Here is a 15,694-nt window from a genome sequence, read left to right on the forward strand (position 1 = left end):
TTAAGGATTTTCTAAATTATCGGGGTCTTCGTAGTAATAGTCATAAGGGTCCTCCTCTTGACCCAGATCTGAAAAAGGGGTTATAAGAGCAAGGATGAGTATTCACAATACTCAGCAAGTTATCACGGAAATATGTTATGCATTGACATATAATAGGGTTCTTTGCAAAAAGCAGTACTAGACAATCTGGAAAAGTTATAGCAAGAATTTATAAAACATGTAAACTTTAGATTTCTAACCAGGTTACCATATGAGTCCCGGTACTCAACTCCATGAGTACGGCTATTCAAATAGTTTCAAAGATATTCTACTGCAGCAGATGTACGCTTTACCCGCAGTCCACGACTTGCTGATAAACATCGGCTTTAGTCATGGCCCAGTATTAAGTCATTAACAATTATGGCACCTGTTCCATGAACTTATATCCTCATATGCTCTGAACGTAATGTTAACAACAGCAAGAGGAGTTCTGGCGTTCCCGAGGTATTTAAAGGGAACTGATCGTATGACTCCACGTCATCTCGATCAGGGTTGAGAAATATACCATATAGTTTATACTCGAGTATTACAAACCATTTACCTGTACATGGTAATGGTTACAGTTGCCCTTCGCGGCTATAGTTGCCTCCTGCGCGAGGACTTAAAAAATAAGAACCACTATACAGAGGTGCCATATTGCCAATTAACCTAATAACTAGGTCTGTCCCCATTCTAGAAACTGCGATCGTACCCGTTCGTTCGACATAAGTACCTGGTAAAACTTATATCGATTAAGACAATACTAGCCACCCGAAAATCATTCAAATCTTACATATTGTCCCAATCTAAGTATAGGGTATTTTAACCAGATTGTAAACAAAATAAGCAATACTAAATTATCTGGTTTCTATGATTAATTTATGCATAGAAAATAGAATATTGAATAGAAGGCTATAAATAAATAATTTGTAAAATATAGGCTTAAATGATCAACAAGTATATGGTAACTTGCCTTGCTCAATGTCCTGAGATTGATTGATATTATTTAGAGTGTCAGAGGAATCCTCAAGACCTAGGGTTAGACATATAAAATTTAAATTCAAAAAGGAGTTTAAATAAAATCCAAAAATAAGAAAATAGAGAAAATAAAATAAAATACAAAAATAGCAAAAAGGGGTCCAATAGATAGAGGATGATTTTAGAAGAATATTGGTCCAAGTTTCATTGGAATTGGATCTATATTTTAAAAGATATGGGCTTCTAAAGTTTGAAAATCAATTAAATGTGAAATGGCACTGTGTGCGGGTCCCACCTGTTAGTCTCTCTCTCTCTTCTCTTCTTCAACCTCTAGCCGTTCCCCATTTCAAGCCAGCGGCACTAGGGTTGGCGATTGCGGCGGCGTTAGAGGGAAAAAGTGGTTGCGGCCGAGGAGGGGAAGGAGCTAGGGATCTCCGGCGATGGCGAGCGGCGGCGGTGGAACTAATTTGGTGTGTGGACGGCCTAGCGGCTAGGTCGGCGGTGGCACGGTTAGGCTGTGATGGCGACCGGAGTGACGAGAGTTAGACATGGCTAGTGGAGGGGTTCTAGAGCATCTACAAGGTGTCTAGAGGGATTCCGGCAGCTTGCCAATCTTTGGCAAAGCGCGGAGCATAGTTGCCGACGAGCGCCTCCATTGGCGGCGGCCGTGCTCACGTCGGCAGCTCAGTGGGTGGCAAGATAGTGCAAACCGATTGCAAAAATGGACTCTAGGTGATATGTAGATGGTTGAAACGGAAAAACTCACCGAGATCGGTTGACACGACGGATTGCGGCCAGAAAAACTTCGCGGCGGCGAAGAACAGAGCAGCGCGGGGGCGGCGGTGCTCGACTTGGTGCGGCGAGGTAAAACTCAACGCAAGGCTTTGGTTAGGGCTTAGTATACTAGAACATGGTATGATATAGGTGTTCTAAGGGTTATTTAGGGCGGAGGATGGATGGAGAGGGGTGGAGTCGATCGCGCACAAGGTGTTCGACCGACGGATGATGGTGGTTGATGAGATGGATTGGTGAAGCAGAGCTTCGGAGTTGTGGGGCTATGGTTGTTGATGATCGATGATGGACAGGGAAGGGATTGGGGTCCTATTTATAGGGCTAGGAGGAGCGGATGAGCTCGAGCACCGTCATCGCCATGGATGAGCTCGAGCTTTGGATATGGTTAAGGCGGCAGAGGCTGTGAGAGGGCAGCCAAGATCAATTTGAGTGGCGGGAGGCCATGTTCGAATACTTACCGGCGAAGGATGGACTTGACCACGGTTAGAATAGGCTAGCGACGTGTTGGCGCCAATCCGGACGCGACGCGCGGCGGCGGCGAGGGTGAAAACGGCCGGCTCGGGGGTGAATGGTTTGAATTGTGAGAGGGGATACCACCGTTTATCTCCAATCTAACCGTGCGGCAAGAATCGGCGCGATTCACCCCGGGAAGAAGCGAAATCGCACTCGGCGGCGGCTTGGACGGGAGCGCACGGCGTCGAGCGGTGATTTCGTGCGGCGGTCGTCATCCCGGCTTTGTCGTCGTCGAGATTGGTGCGGCGACGATGGGCTGAGGGCGTCGGACGGGCGACGGCGCGCCAAGGCGGTCGGGCACGCGCGATCGATCCCGAGACCGACGCGCGGCGGCTCGGCGCGCGGAAATGTCGGCTCCAGAGAACGTGCACGAAGGGGAGGAGAAGGCCAACTAAACCACAGTTTTTGAGTGGGATGTGGTCCCCTAGGACCAAATCTAAACTTTGTGCAAGATTGGATGGATTTAGGCTGCTCTAGTTGGGCTAGACATTCTGTCGAGCACCTTGGGTGCAATGAACAGTAAATTTCAGAATTTTTGAATATTTTCCTAGAAAAGATTTGAATTCAAACTAGGAGTTTAGAAGGGTTTCACTAGGGTTTAGAGTATAGCAAATCTCCATTAATATTAGGGTAGTTAAGGAAATAATCTATGGTTTGAATTTGAGAGAATTTGCTTAAATTTACTAGGGTTTGGAATAAAGGGAATAATTTGGGTAAATTAGAAGGGTTCTAATACTTGAACCAATTTTAAATAAAGATCGAGTAGATTTTAAATCAAACAAATTTAATCAAAAGCCAGCATGATGCAGTCAAATTTTAGTTTAAAATTTGAGGATGTTACAGCTGCCCGCCGCCGCGCCGCCTCCCCTCAGCGCCGGCCGGCCCCCGCGCCGCCGCCGCGGCCCTCCGCGCTGCTGCCCGCCGTCACGCCGGCTTCCCCTCCGCGCCGGACGGCCACCGACGCCCGTCCCTCCGCGCCGCTGCGCTGGCTGCCGCCCGGCCCGCTCTCGCTCCAAGCGGCTGGCCTCTCTCGCTCCGATCCAAGCGAGCTAAGGAAGAAGAACTAAGGAAGAAGGAAGAAGAAAGGATAAGGATAGGGAGTTAGAGAGGAAAAAGGAGATAGAGAAAGAGTTCGGTGTGTGGACGGGAAAAGAGGATAATTAATAGGGATTATATAATACGTGTTGATTTTTATTCCCGGTTAGTAACACCAACCGGGAGTAAAGTTAGATCTTTACTCTCGGTTGGTGTTATCAACACCAACCGGGACTAAAGATCCTAGCCGCCTGACACGGTTTGACATATATCTTTAGTCCCGGTTGGTGTTACCAACCATCTTTAGTCCCGGTTGGTAACCTCAATCGGGAATAAAGATAATCTAGTCCTATTACGCTTATAAACCGGGACTAAAAATCGTTTTTAGTCCCTGTTTTTAATAGAACCGGGACTATTGTGGATTTGGGTCGACCGACCAGTGGATAGAACTATTCAAGAACAACTCTTCCGTGTTATAGGACAAAATACAACAAAATTGTTTAAACATAGGGCTACAAAGTGAAGCAACCCTTTCTATTGTAGATTGGTGAAATAATACCCTGCTTCATGGTTGTATTCCATCAATGCTGACCTGTCATGTGTGTAGACGCTAACATGAGGGAAGCGCCTGATGGTGGGCCAGTCTGGGCCTTTTCTCACGCATCTTCGCATTAGAGTGATGCTGCATCTCAATGTCAGTTGGAGGTCATTTGCTAGCTTTCGATTTGTGTCAGCAAGACCTTGCAACCATTCTGGCAGTTTGTCCAATGAAATACTACACAATTCCATATATCGAAGTGAAGGCAAATGTTCAATGTGCTTGAGAGCGTGAACGTCAGTGATGACCAGCTTATTCAAAGCAGGGAGGTTCGAGATTATTTCTACTCCACTACTCTTCTCAATAACTAGTTGATTATGCAAATAACGGAAGTTTGTCACACAAGTGAGACTGTCGCATTTAGTGATACCAATTGTTTGGATGGTTGTGATCTTTTGCAGAGTCGTGGGGAGAGATCTTAACTTTGGGCAACCCAATATCTGAAGCTCAACCAAATGAGGCATTAATGGTTCTTCCTCTTCTTCATTTCCACTCATTGACCATTCTTCCCAATTGGGCATTCCATTGAATGTAAGGTATTCAAGCTTAGGGAAAGCAGTTGAAACTCCATGCATGCCAACAAACTCTGTGCCAATGTTAACAATGGCAAATGCATCCTCAATATTGAGGTATCTCAATTGGGGCAGTTTTCCGAATGGTGGAAGTTGTGTGCAAAAGGAGCAACCGATGAGATGTATGTATTCTATGCAAGGTAGATTGGTTTCCAAGGAGGAAGAAATAAGCCATCCTGGCAAGCTTTGTCCACAAAAGTTGATTATCTGTAGCTTCTCCAATGAAGGTGGTGGGAACAACCCCTCAAAGATGGCCTCAATTGTATTGATCTCTTCGAAAGACAACTTCTTATACTGCGGCATAGTACATGACAAGATCAGGTGCCTTAGGAAGCATTTACTTTTGAGCATTGGTTTTGAGATCATTGCTCTCTCCAGCCTAGTTATGGAAAGCCACCTTAGTTGGGCCAAAGACTCTAGCTCTTCCAAACCCCAACCTTCCTGCAATTCGGTCTGACATGTTGTGTGCCCACCTGCAACAAATCCACCAATGTCATTAAGAAGTTTTAGTTTCCCCAATCCTTTTGGAACATGTGTAACAGGTGTACCATTGAGACCGAGACATCTCAGGTCATCAAGCTGAGTGATACTAGCAGGAAGGCTATGCAAACGTAAGCATCTGATTAGATACAATATCTGTAGGTTCTTGAGGGAACCAATGGACATTGGTAGGCTGGCTATGCTAGTATAATTGAGATTAAGCATGCGCAAGTGAAGTAAATTTTCTATACTGCTTGGAAGGTTCTCGATAGCTTTCCCATTGAGGACCAATACCCTAAGGCATGGAAAACTAAATATTGTCTCCCTTTGAAAGATTGAAGTGCCCTCCAACAGCATCAGTGTCCTCAGGGACAAATTCTTTCTCTGTGATCGTGTGAGGGGATCTGCCTCCTCCTCTACTTCTTCATCCATAAGAACGGATAAGCGGCGAATCTTCGACAAGGAAAAGGCATCCAACTTTCTTGGATCTCCGCATAAGCTTTCACCTCGTGATAGATATTGAGCAAGAGACCGGAGAAGATCATGCATTCTGCACTTCCGTTGGTCAGCGTAGAGAACAATTGGTTGCAAGAGGCTTCTACTTACTAATTCGGCATAACAGTTTTCAGCCAGTTCTTCTGCTATGAGCTGCTCCTTTGGATGTAAAAAACCTTCAGCCACCCACAGTGCACGTAGATCCCAAATAGCAAGATCATAATCTGCAGGGAAGAGTGATAAGGATAAAAAACATTGTTTCAGATGTGGTGGCAGATCCTCGTAACTCATGTATAGGGCACCCCATGCCCCTTTTAGCTCTCCTGGTAGCTCCTTCATGTTCCATATTCCACTTCTAAGAACATCGCTCCATTGTTGTGGATTATGACCCTTCCTTGCCAAGAGACTACCAATCAGTTTGATAGCAAGGGGAAGACCATCACATTTGCGAACAATTTCTTCCCCTACTTTTACCAACCTTTCAATATCATCTTCTCTACTCACCCGTGCTTTCTTACAAAGCAGCTCCAGACTTGATCTGGTATGTAACTTCTGAACCTCATGTATATACATTGCTTTAATACCTCTCGCAACATCTTGATGCCTAGTGGTTACTAGGACGCATCCACATCTCGGAGTACTATGCAAGGGAGTGCAAAGCAATGCATTCCACACATCTGCACTCCAAATATCATCCAGCACAAGAAATAAGCACTTATTGGCTACAGTATTGGCCATGATCGGTAGAAGTTCAGCTTTTGTTTTGGCATGTCCATTGTCTCCTCGTGCTTGCCTTATTATCTCCTGTATTAATTCAACCTCAGAGAACTTCCTTGAAACACATATCCATATTATGGTAGGGTAGAAATTTTTAATTTTCACATGGTTATAAACCCTTTGGGCAAGTGTAGTTTTACCAATCCCTCCCATTCCAGTTACTGCAACAATTTTGAAGTTATCCTCATGTGAAAAGATCATGTCAACTATTTTCCTTGTGCTATCTTCAATCTCTGTGCCAACAATATCAAGATCAATCAGAGGGGAAGTCTCCCTTACATTGACAGTAGTGTCCTGTTGTTCACATGGTTTCAAGTGGCATAAACTTAACACAAGGCGGTTATTCTCTATATCAGTTAATCTATCACTGAGTTTTCTGATCTTGCTTCCTATCTTATGTCGCAGCTGAACTGTACTAAAGAAAGAGAGTAGAGAACAATGCATTTTTCTTTGCTGAATAGAAGAAGACGGTTGTTCCTCAAGTAATTCCCTGCCTTTAGTTCTACACAAGTCAATTATGTCATCGGCTTCATATAACACATCTTTCAAGCTGTTCAACCAAATCTCTATTGTTCTGTACTGGAGTTTCTTCCTCTCTGCATCCTCTAGAACTGCTTTGATTAGCTCCACTTTCGCCTGTAGCTTCTTGAGATCGTCTTTCACCCCAAGAATCATAACAGCATGCTCCTCAAGCAAATTGATAATCCTGTCAGCGCAGCTAGTAAGAAATGCTTCTGCCTGTGTTCCCATTTGTGATCTGTGAATCCAAGCTGCAAATAAATTATATACATTGCTAGACTTGTGCCACCTTCAATGGGAGCACAGGAGTATGATCATCAAAATTTATGGTAACTACTATGAAATTCAGTTGTCAAGAAATGATGGTCATGCATTATTTATGCAAAATATGATGTAATCACCAAAATGTGATGGCAAAAAATTGACAGTTTGCAGCTAAACTAATACCTGGGTATTATCTAAAAAAACTCTAATACCTGGGTATTAAAATTTATCTATCCATGAGTACGAAGGCCATTTATATTTACCTGTGTTGATGCTAGTATGCTACATTATGTGAAGTGTGAAGTGTATGTGTGACTTAACACAAGTTACTTACACTATTTGCTTGTTTGTGATTTTTTTTTAGGCAAAATGGCAGGAGCTCTGCCTATCACCATTAGGAGGACAATTTAATTGTGATTTAATTCTATACAATAGTTACCTAATATACTACGCCATTAATACCCGGTCCCACTGCTAATTCACACACAACGTCTTGCAGTCCGTGTTACAGCTGGCTACAAATCTATAGCCCGCTTTCTTTCCACTTTTCTCTTTTTTTCTCGATATATGGTTATAGCTGGCTTATAGCCTGCTATTGTACTTTCTCATACAAGAAAAGGACATGAACTAATTAGTTCATGAAACTGATCAGTGGAGTATTAGGGTAATCACTATTCCCAAACCCAAACCAATTGGAATCTCAGACTTCCTGTTCTGTTTTCCACTGGACAATTTATATCCAGGATCATTGTGATACACTGTGAACAGTTTGTCCAGCCTCTCATGATATGTTTGATGCTGTTTTATGATATCTCACCTTGGGAAAGGACCTTACAGTCACTAGTTTTTTGGTAAAAAAAAAAGTAACCATAGGTTAGAATCCTGAAATTCAAAAAATCGTTTCTTGATATTCCACATGTATTTTGAGGAAATTTTGCAGATATAAATCACAGTAGATTGAATTTCTATGATATTGTACACTTGTCAACCTGAGATTTCATCTGATGAATGAATATGCGCATGTGTAAGGCGCCTCAATGACAATGGGCAACTGAATTATTCTACAACATCATCTAGAATAATTCCCCTTCTTGGATATAAGATGATTATTATTGATGTCACAATTAATTAAAGCCCTTCCTAGTTCCTGGATATATCTTCTACCTAATCCAAAAGAATCTACTATTAGATATGCAACAGATCATGCAACATTTACCTGCTAATAAGCTTTATGTACTTAAACGGTAAACATGTATTCTTAAAAAGATTACTAGCTGGACATTAAAAAAAAACACTTAACGCCCTAGCGATAATCAGTTCCTTTTCTACTTCCTTATAACCTTTCGACAATAGAAAAGGAACTAGTTAGTGGAGTATAACTGGTCAAATTATGGTTTACTCCGGTGATAAGATTCATACCTGAAGGATCACATGTTAATTAAAACAAAGCATGCACCAGGTTCAAAACTTGGTGAACTGACATAGCTTCAGCAGAGCCTCTATGGGTAATGGAGCTATAATTTTTTTTTTTCGCGGGGAATGGAGCTATAATTGATGTATAATGTTTTGTTGCCTGGATATCATTAGAGGCTAAGTAATGACATGCAACAAAGTTAGATGCCAATTTGGTTTGTCATACCAAATAGAATGCATCAATCATTGAGGCACTCGTTCTCTTCAACATGAGGCTGCTGCAGCCAATGGTTTAGCATTTGATATAATGGTGCTACTGCAAAAGCCAACAGTTTTGAGCTGCAAATGTCAATCTGCTTTTGGAATTGACATGATCTACGGTGACCTTAACTATAATCTATAACACCTGGCTGTTCATTCTTGAACTGTGACGTTGGCGCAGGTGACCATTTGCCTCGTCGACGAACTGGTCACGAAATCATCACAAAGATGTGTAAAAATAACAAAAGAGTATAGCCAATATTCAATCCTCAAATTAAAGCGTTAGTTAATAAATTAACTACGCTGATTAGCTATTATGACTTAGACAGGTACTTATAAATATTTTTTTGACGTTTAGGCAAGATTAGTTCAATCTTTTTAAACTGAAATATGCATTTTGGAGTTAATAAATTTTTACACATCTCTACTACTATAAAAATAGAGTTATCAAGGAGCTGCGGTAGCGTGGTTGGGTAGCGCATGGTTGGGTTGGCTGGTTCGACATGGTTCGAACCTACCAGCACGTACGAGTACTTCGACACCTACGGGAGCAGATTTTTGCGTTGCCTCACGGAGGTTTTTCCCCCCAGCTCCCATGGATCACTTTTAGGTGGTCTCATCAAGGAATAGGTAGGGTATACACGTTTGTTCGTTCAGCAGGGCTGCATGTTTCCGTGGCCTCGTGCCTCCACTGTCATTTGTAGCATGGGTTAGAGCCGCACACGTGTGTGCATGTGTAATGGTGTCAGTATGGTGTGCCTGTGTGTCCTTTTGGTACCTTTTTGAAAAAACGGAGTCGTCCTCCTCCATCATTGTCACGTCCAGAAATTCTCAAATAGAATTTCAAGCAGAATGTGCATTAAAATCCCCTTCCAGGACCGGCCGGGGTACACAAACGACAATGTTGACATTCAGATCCACGTCTTACAAACATCATAAAAGTCTTACAAAAATGCAGCGGAAAACAAAAGATAACAGGAGCTAAGCCTCCACTCCACAGGCATCCTCGACGGCACGGACGAAGCCTACTCCTCGGAGAAACCTCCATCTGACACATACTCGAACTCTAGGGTTGGAGAAAATAGAGCAAGACTGAGTACTACCCACTGTACTCAGCAAGTCATACCGGAATAAGGGTATGATGCAGGGAATTATCAAAGGAGAGCTAGAGTGGTTCATTTGCATAAAGCGAGCATTTATAAACAGAAGTTTAAAGAAGAAAACGGTCGTAATAATTAATCAATATCAATCATCCACTGTCGAACGCTATACCACGTTGCGACAGGCCCAACCATCCACCTATACTATCTAATATCAATAGACTAAACTAGGGTGAGACTAATCACGGTGAATCTGGTTGACCGCCCATAACCGCGGGCACGGCTATTCGAATAGTTTTACTCTAATCAGAGGTGTACAACTATACCCACAAGACACAGCCCCACGACACATTTCCGTGCGCCGACATGCCACCACGACATACCGGAAAGAGGCCGTGACAGGACCCTTCGCATAACCCCCTCTAGCCAAGCACACCACACCTCAGGTTTCACCCCCGTCCCCAGTGGGCGACGGGCAGTCCCCTCTCGTGCCTAGGTGAATCCGGAAGCCGCATAGGCCGTCGCAGGGCCCATCCAAACTCCATCACGCCCACCCTTGCCTGGATGCGTCAGCTAGAGAAAAGCTACACTATAAGCCCAGCCGTTGCCCACGCTGGCTTGTGGTAAGTACAATAAGTTCTTCCAGAGCATCCCGTGAACCGGTCCTTCACTGCCATGGGTGCGACTAACAAAACCATGCATCCACAGCCCACCATGTGATTCATTTTAATTAACCAACACCAAAGCGGTGGCACTAATCCAACAATACCATTAGAACCAACAGTCTAAACATTAATAGGATTTTCCCCATTGTGTACTAGTTGAACTAAGCATGGCTAAACAATCCCTAGTCCAATCTCTAGTCATGTTATAACCCAAGCTGACAAAGGAACATGGTACAACAATAGCATGGCTATGACAATAGGTAAACATCCCATAGTAACATTATAAAACGATGCAGTATTTGAAGAAAAACAATAGAGCATTTGCAATATAGGATCAACATGTTCAAGTGACGGGCATGACTTGCCTTGCTCTGCAGCTGGAGGAACCTCGGCGACTATCTCGAAGTACACCGGAGCGTCGGAAGAACCGGAATCTAGGCGACATACAAAGCAAACAATACAAACAGACTATAAGACTACTGAAACAGAGAACAAAACCATTTTTAATGGATTCTACGCATTTTTATTGATTTACTGAGACTTGAATGGGCTTAAACGGAGCTCGGATGAATTAGTTATGAATTTTAGAAGATTTATTGTGTTTATTACTATAAAAAAAGTCCTTAAATAATTTATTGCGCAATTAATTCCCAGGGCTGACGTCATCAAGGGGGCGGCGGCGCCGACGGACGGGGCCCGCATGTCAGCGGCTCAAGGGAAGAGAGGTGCGCCGGCAAGTGGGGCCCCCGGGTCAGCGGCCCAAGGCTGCCGGTCCACCATGGACAGGGACCACGCGGGTGGTCCACTGCCGGTCCACGGGACCGACGGCACAGATCGCCCCCGGGGCTGATCGGACGGGCGGCGGCGACCCGGCTCAGCTCGGCTCAAGGCCGGCCGACCGGCCACAGCGATGGCGACGGCGCGCGCGCGCGCACGCGTTGCCGGTGACGGCAACCGGCGGCGGAGGCAGCGGCGCAAAGGCGACGCGAAGGCGGAGGCGCTAAACGGCGGCTAGGAAGGAGAGGGAGGGGAGTAGAGGGGAGAGGACGCCTCACCGAGGGTGGCCGGCGCGGAGGAAGACGACGGCGAACGGCGACGGCAAGCCACGGGAGGACGACGGCAACCGGCGGACGGGCTTCGTGGTGCCCTAAGGAAGGAGGAGAGAGAGATTAGAGAGAGGGAAATGAACCACGGCGGCCGGCATCCATGGCCGAAGGCGGCGGTAGAGGTAGAACTCACCGGAGCGCGAGGGGATGCGAATTCCGGAGACGAATCCCGACGGAGGAAGGGCGGACGGGGTGAAGTTCGTCCTTGCGAACCCGACGGCGGCGACGGCGCGGTGCGGCGGCGAGCCTGGCGGCGGCTAGCGGCGGCCGGAGCGGCGGGAAAGGCGGCGGCGGGTGGGTTCACAGCGCGGGAGCGATAGGGAGCACGAGGGAGTTCGGCGAAATGGGGAAAAAGAGAGAGGGGGCGACGGGGAAGCTTAAATAGGGGAGGGGAGTCCCGGACGTGGCCGGTAGGGGCGAGATTCTGCCGGCCAACGCGGGGAGTGGGAAAGGAGAGAGAGGCGGATTTCGAAAATCGAATCCTGGCCATCTCGGGCGCGGGCGCGGGCGGGAGAGAGAGGGGAGTGGGCACGGGAGGTGCGGCGCATGCGCGGGCATGACTGATGTGGCTGGGAGGAGGCGGAGACGTGGGCGCGGTGGCGCGGGCGCGAGGTAGGAGACGGGCCCGACAGGTGGGACCCACCTGTCGGCGTCCCGGGTGGGAGGAGGGAGGCGGCCGGCCTAGCTGGGGCTTGGCCTTTGGCCGGCCCAGCGGAGGGGAGAGGAGGAAGGAGAATGGGCCGGCGGCCCACTCGAAAAGAAAAGGGGGAAAAAGAAAAAGAAAAAAGGAAGAAAAGGATTTTCCCTGGAATTAAAATATTGCTTGCTCAATTTTAATTGGTTAAAATTATTTCTAGGGCTCTGAAAATTCCACTAAAAATCCTGTTAGCGAATTTCGACATGTAGAACTCAAGGAAAATTCCACATGCCAGATTCGATTATTATTTGTATTACTTTATTAGGGTTTTCTCTTGATTTGCACCGGCATTTTCTTAGGGTCATTTATAAATTAAATTTTAGGCTTGGGAGGAAAACTTCAGGGTGTGACAATCATTGTACTTCTCCCACCACATCTTAACTAATTAAAAGATTACTACTCCCTCTGTTACAAAATATTTGATGTCGTTGGCTTTTTAAATATGTTTGACCATTCGTCTTATTCAAAAACTTTTATAAAATATGTAAATCTATATGTATACATATAAGTATTTTTAACAATGAATCAAATGATAGGAAAATAATTAACAATTATTTAAATTTTTGAATTAGACGAACGGTCAAATATGTTTAAAAAAGTCAAACGGTGTTAAGTATTTAGGGACGGAGGGATCATTTTTCTAATCGTTACATCTGTTTCATCCGTCGTTGCTTTCGTCCGCGTCGCCATTCATCGCTCACGTCATCCGCTTTCCATGAATGTCCGCTTCCGGTTCTTCTTTGTGTATATGTTATATGTAGCCTGATTCTACCAGACTTAAGTCTGTGAGCATGTCTCCAAGGTCCAAAGAACACCACCTAAGAAAGAAATATAATGTATTCCAAGATTTCTACTTTCGATTTCTATATACACTACTACAAAATCAATTTTTTTTGCATGCGGCCAAAATCTATTTTCGCAAGCGGTTGGATGGCCCGTACGCAAGAAAAGAAAAGGTATGAGAAAATCGGACATGCGGATGCTTAAGTCATCCAACTGCGAGAATGGAAAATCACAAAAAAAAATTTCTGAAAATCGAATTCCCCAAATCATAACCCTAATCCTCATCGTTGTTGCCGTCATGCGCGTTGGGGGCGGATGCGGCTTCCATGTCCCGATACCCTGTTCCCTTCCCTGTTCCTAGCGACGTGTCATCTTCTTATTCGCTAGGGTTTTTTGTGGGCCAATGCGCGTGCGCTCGCTCTTTCACTTAAACGGCGTCAATATTCCCGTTCTTTTTCACGCAACGTCGTAAGGTATTCCTTCCCTCTCCCCAACAGAAGGCATCGATATTTTTTCATCCCAATCTTTGGCACCAAGTCTTCCAGAGATTTTGTTGTATGAGGAGCTTCATTTGTTCCTTCATCCTAATTTTATCCGTGTAATAGTTCCCATAAAAAAATTGCAAAAAAAGAACGATAAATATAGAGATTCATATGCACATACACATGTCCGGATTTTATAGTTTAGATGCAACTAATTTAACAAAATGTAAAGGAGAATAGATAGATCTTACAGCCTCTAATTGATTTCTTCCCAGGCCAATAGAGGGATCTGTGGACTCAGCAGGATTTGATGATGATGTTGTTGGAGCAGAAGTGCCATCCAAGAATACGAACCTACCGCCTGTTCCTGTATTCTGCAATTGTGATGGCAGTGGTCCAGGAATCGGGAGTTCATCAGGCATGGTGCCAAGATTTGGCAGAGTTCTTGTTAGTGTGGAGACGCAATCTGCGAAGATGAAAATAAAACAACTGTGTAATTTACTTATGTACCGCTCTAATATTTTTCCCGCCACTAATTTTATTTGCTTGGCGCCATATTTTTGTTAGCGCTTAAATTGTATTGTTTCCATCTTAATTGTGATAGTATAACACGGGATGTTGACGCTCTTTAAGTGAAAGAGGAGCGCGCCATTTAAGTGAAAGAGTGAGCGCATGCGCAGTGGCCCACCAAAAAACTCCAGCGAATAAGAAGATGACACGTCGCCAGGAACAGGGAAGGGAACAGGGTATCGGGACAGAGAAGCTGCATCCGTTAGGGGCGGCATCCGCGCAGGAGGGGGAGGGGGCACCGCATCCGCCCCTCCCGTCGTCGCCGCTGCTACCTCCGCAGAAGGAGATCGAGCCCTCGCCCACTGCCTCCAAGCCTTAACCCTTCCCCGCCGTCCCTTGCGTCGGATCTACCGCCACCAAGCCCTACACTACCAAATCCACCACCGTCGAGCTCCCCATCAATGGATCCGCACCCGCAGGCCTTCCCACTACCGGTAGCTCCTGCCCTTCCACCCACGTGCTACAGTGTCGTCATCACTATAGTCGCCAGATCCGTCATCACCGAGCTCCCCGTCGTAGGATCCACACCCACCGCCCACCGTCGGCTGGTTCCGCCCTTCCACCCGCATGCCGCAGTCATCAGCGTTGGTGCCATTGTCGAGCCCCAAGCCACCAAATTTGCCGCTATTGAGCTCCCCATTGCCTGATCCGCACCCGCCGGCCTTCCCACCACCGACCATTCCCGCCCTTCTACCCGCATGCTGCAGTTGTCGTCATCACTAGCACTGCTGTCGCCGAGCCCCATGCCGCCAAATTCGCCATCGCCGAGCTCCCCATCGTAGGATCCGCACTCGCCACCCACCGTCGGCCGCTTTCGCCCGCCGCTCCTGCTCCCATCAGTCGCTGACCAATCCCACCGCCATCCGTCGCTGACCGCTCCCGCCATTCCGCCCGCATGCCGCAGCTCGCTAGCCACCATCGCTAAGCACCGCCATCGTTGCTCCTACTGCCTACCACTAGATCCCGCCGCACCTCCCCACCGCCACTGCCGCAGTACCCACCACCGTCGGCTAAGAGAGAGAAGAGAGGAGTGGGAGAGCCGGGAGTGGGGTAGGGGAGCTGAGAAAGAGAGAGGATAAGGATGAGGGTGGCCGATTAGATTTTTTAAGGTGGAGGGACGTCAGCTGGACTTTTTCGTATACGGGCCTATTAACAGGCCCTTATGCGAAATAAGTTTATTTTCGTACACGGGCTTGTTAAGAGGGCCGCCTGTGAAAATCAACTTCTGCATGCGGGCCTCTTAAAGAACCATATGCAAAAATGCATGTCGATTTTTTTTTAGAGATGACCAGTTACAATTCACCTGCAAACTAAATGGGGTGTCGTTCAGAAAAATAGTTTTGTAGTAGTTAACAAAACATATTGAAATAAAAAATTTCTACAACAGAATTAGAACAATCGAATCAGATCCAGTGACAACAATTCAAAAACTAGGCATCATATAGATAAACAAAAAAACCCCAAACCACATAAGTAAGGGAAAAAAATAAAAAAAACAAATCCACCGTTGACCTCCACCTTCTTTGAGAAAGGAGGAAATGCCCCGGGCGCCTAGAAAAGGAGCATGCAGTGCCCG

At 45.8% G+C, this 15,694-nt stretch overlaps 1 protein-coding gene across 1 annotated transcript; it reads right to left on the bottom strand.

Moving 5' to 3' along the window:
* On the bottom strand, positions 1-14,798 carry LOC127784700 (putative disease resistance protein RGA3). Its single transcript, XM_052312043.1, has 3 exons — positions 14,551-14,798; positions 4,368-7,066; positions 1-68 (listed from the first exon to the last, which is right to left on the bottom strand). The coding sequence occupies exons 1-3, from the start codon at positions 14,796-14,798 to the stop codon at positions 1-3; spliced, it is 3,015 nt and encodes a 1,004-aa protein (XP_052168003.1).
* Positions 14,799-15,694: the final 896 nt, after the last annotated feature.

This window comes from Oryza glaberrima, chromosome 9, assembly GCF_000147395.1.
Source record: "Oryza glaberrima chromosome 9, OglaRS2, whole genome shotgun sequence".
NCBI lineage: Eukaryota > Viridiplantae > Streptophyta > Magnoliopsida > Poales > Poaceae > Oryza > Oryza glaberrima.

Excerpts from the sequence above, each read along its gene's own strand:
- LOC127784700 (XM_052312043.1), bottom strand. The coding sequence starts at position 14,798 with ATGGTCGGTGGTGGGAAGGCCGGCGGGTGCGGATCAGGCAATGGGGAG. Across the intron at positions 7,067-14,550 it reads TGGAAGGGCAGGAGCTACCG|GTGGCACAAGTCTAGCAATG; the intron begins GTAGTGGGAAGG and ends CTCCCATTGAAG. Across the intron at positions 69-4,367 it reads GGTTGAGCTTCAGATATTGG|ATCTGGGTCAAGAGGAGGAC; the intron begins GTTGCCCAAAGT and ends CCCCTTTTTCAG.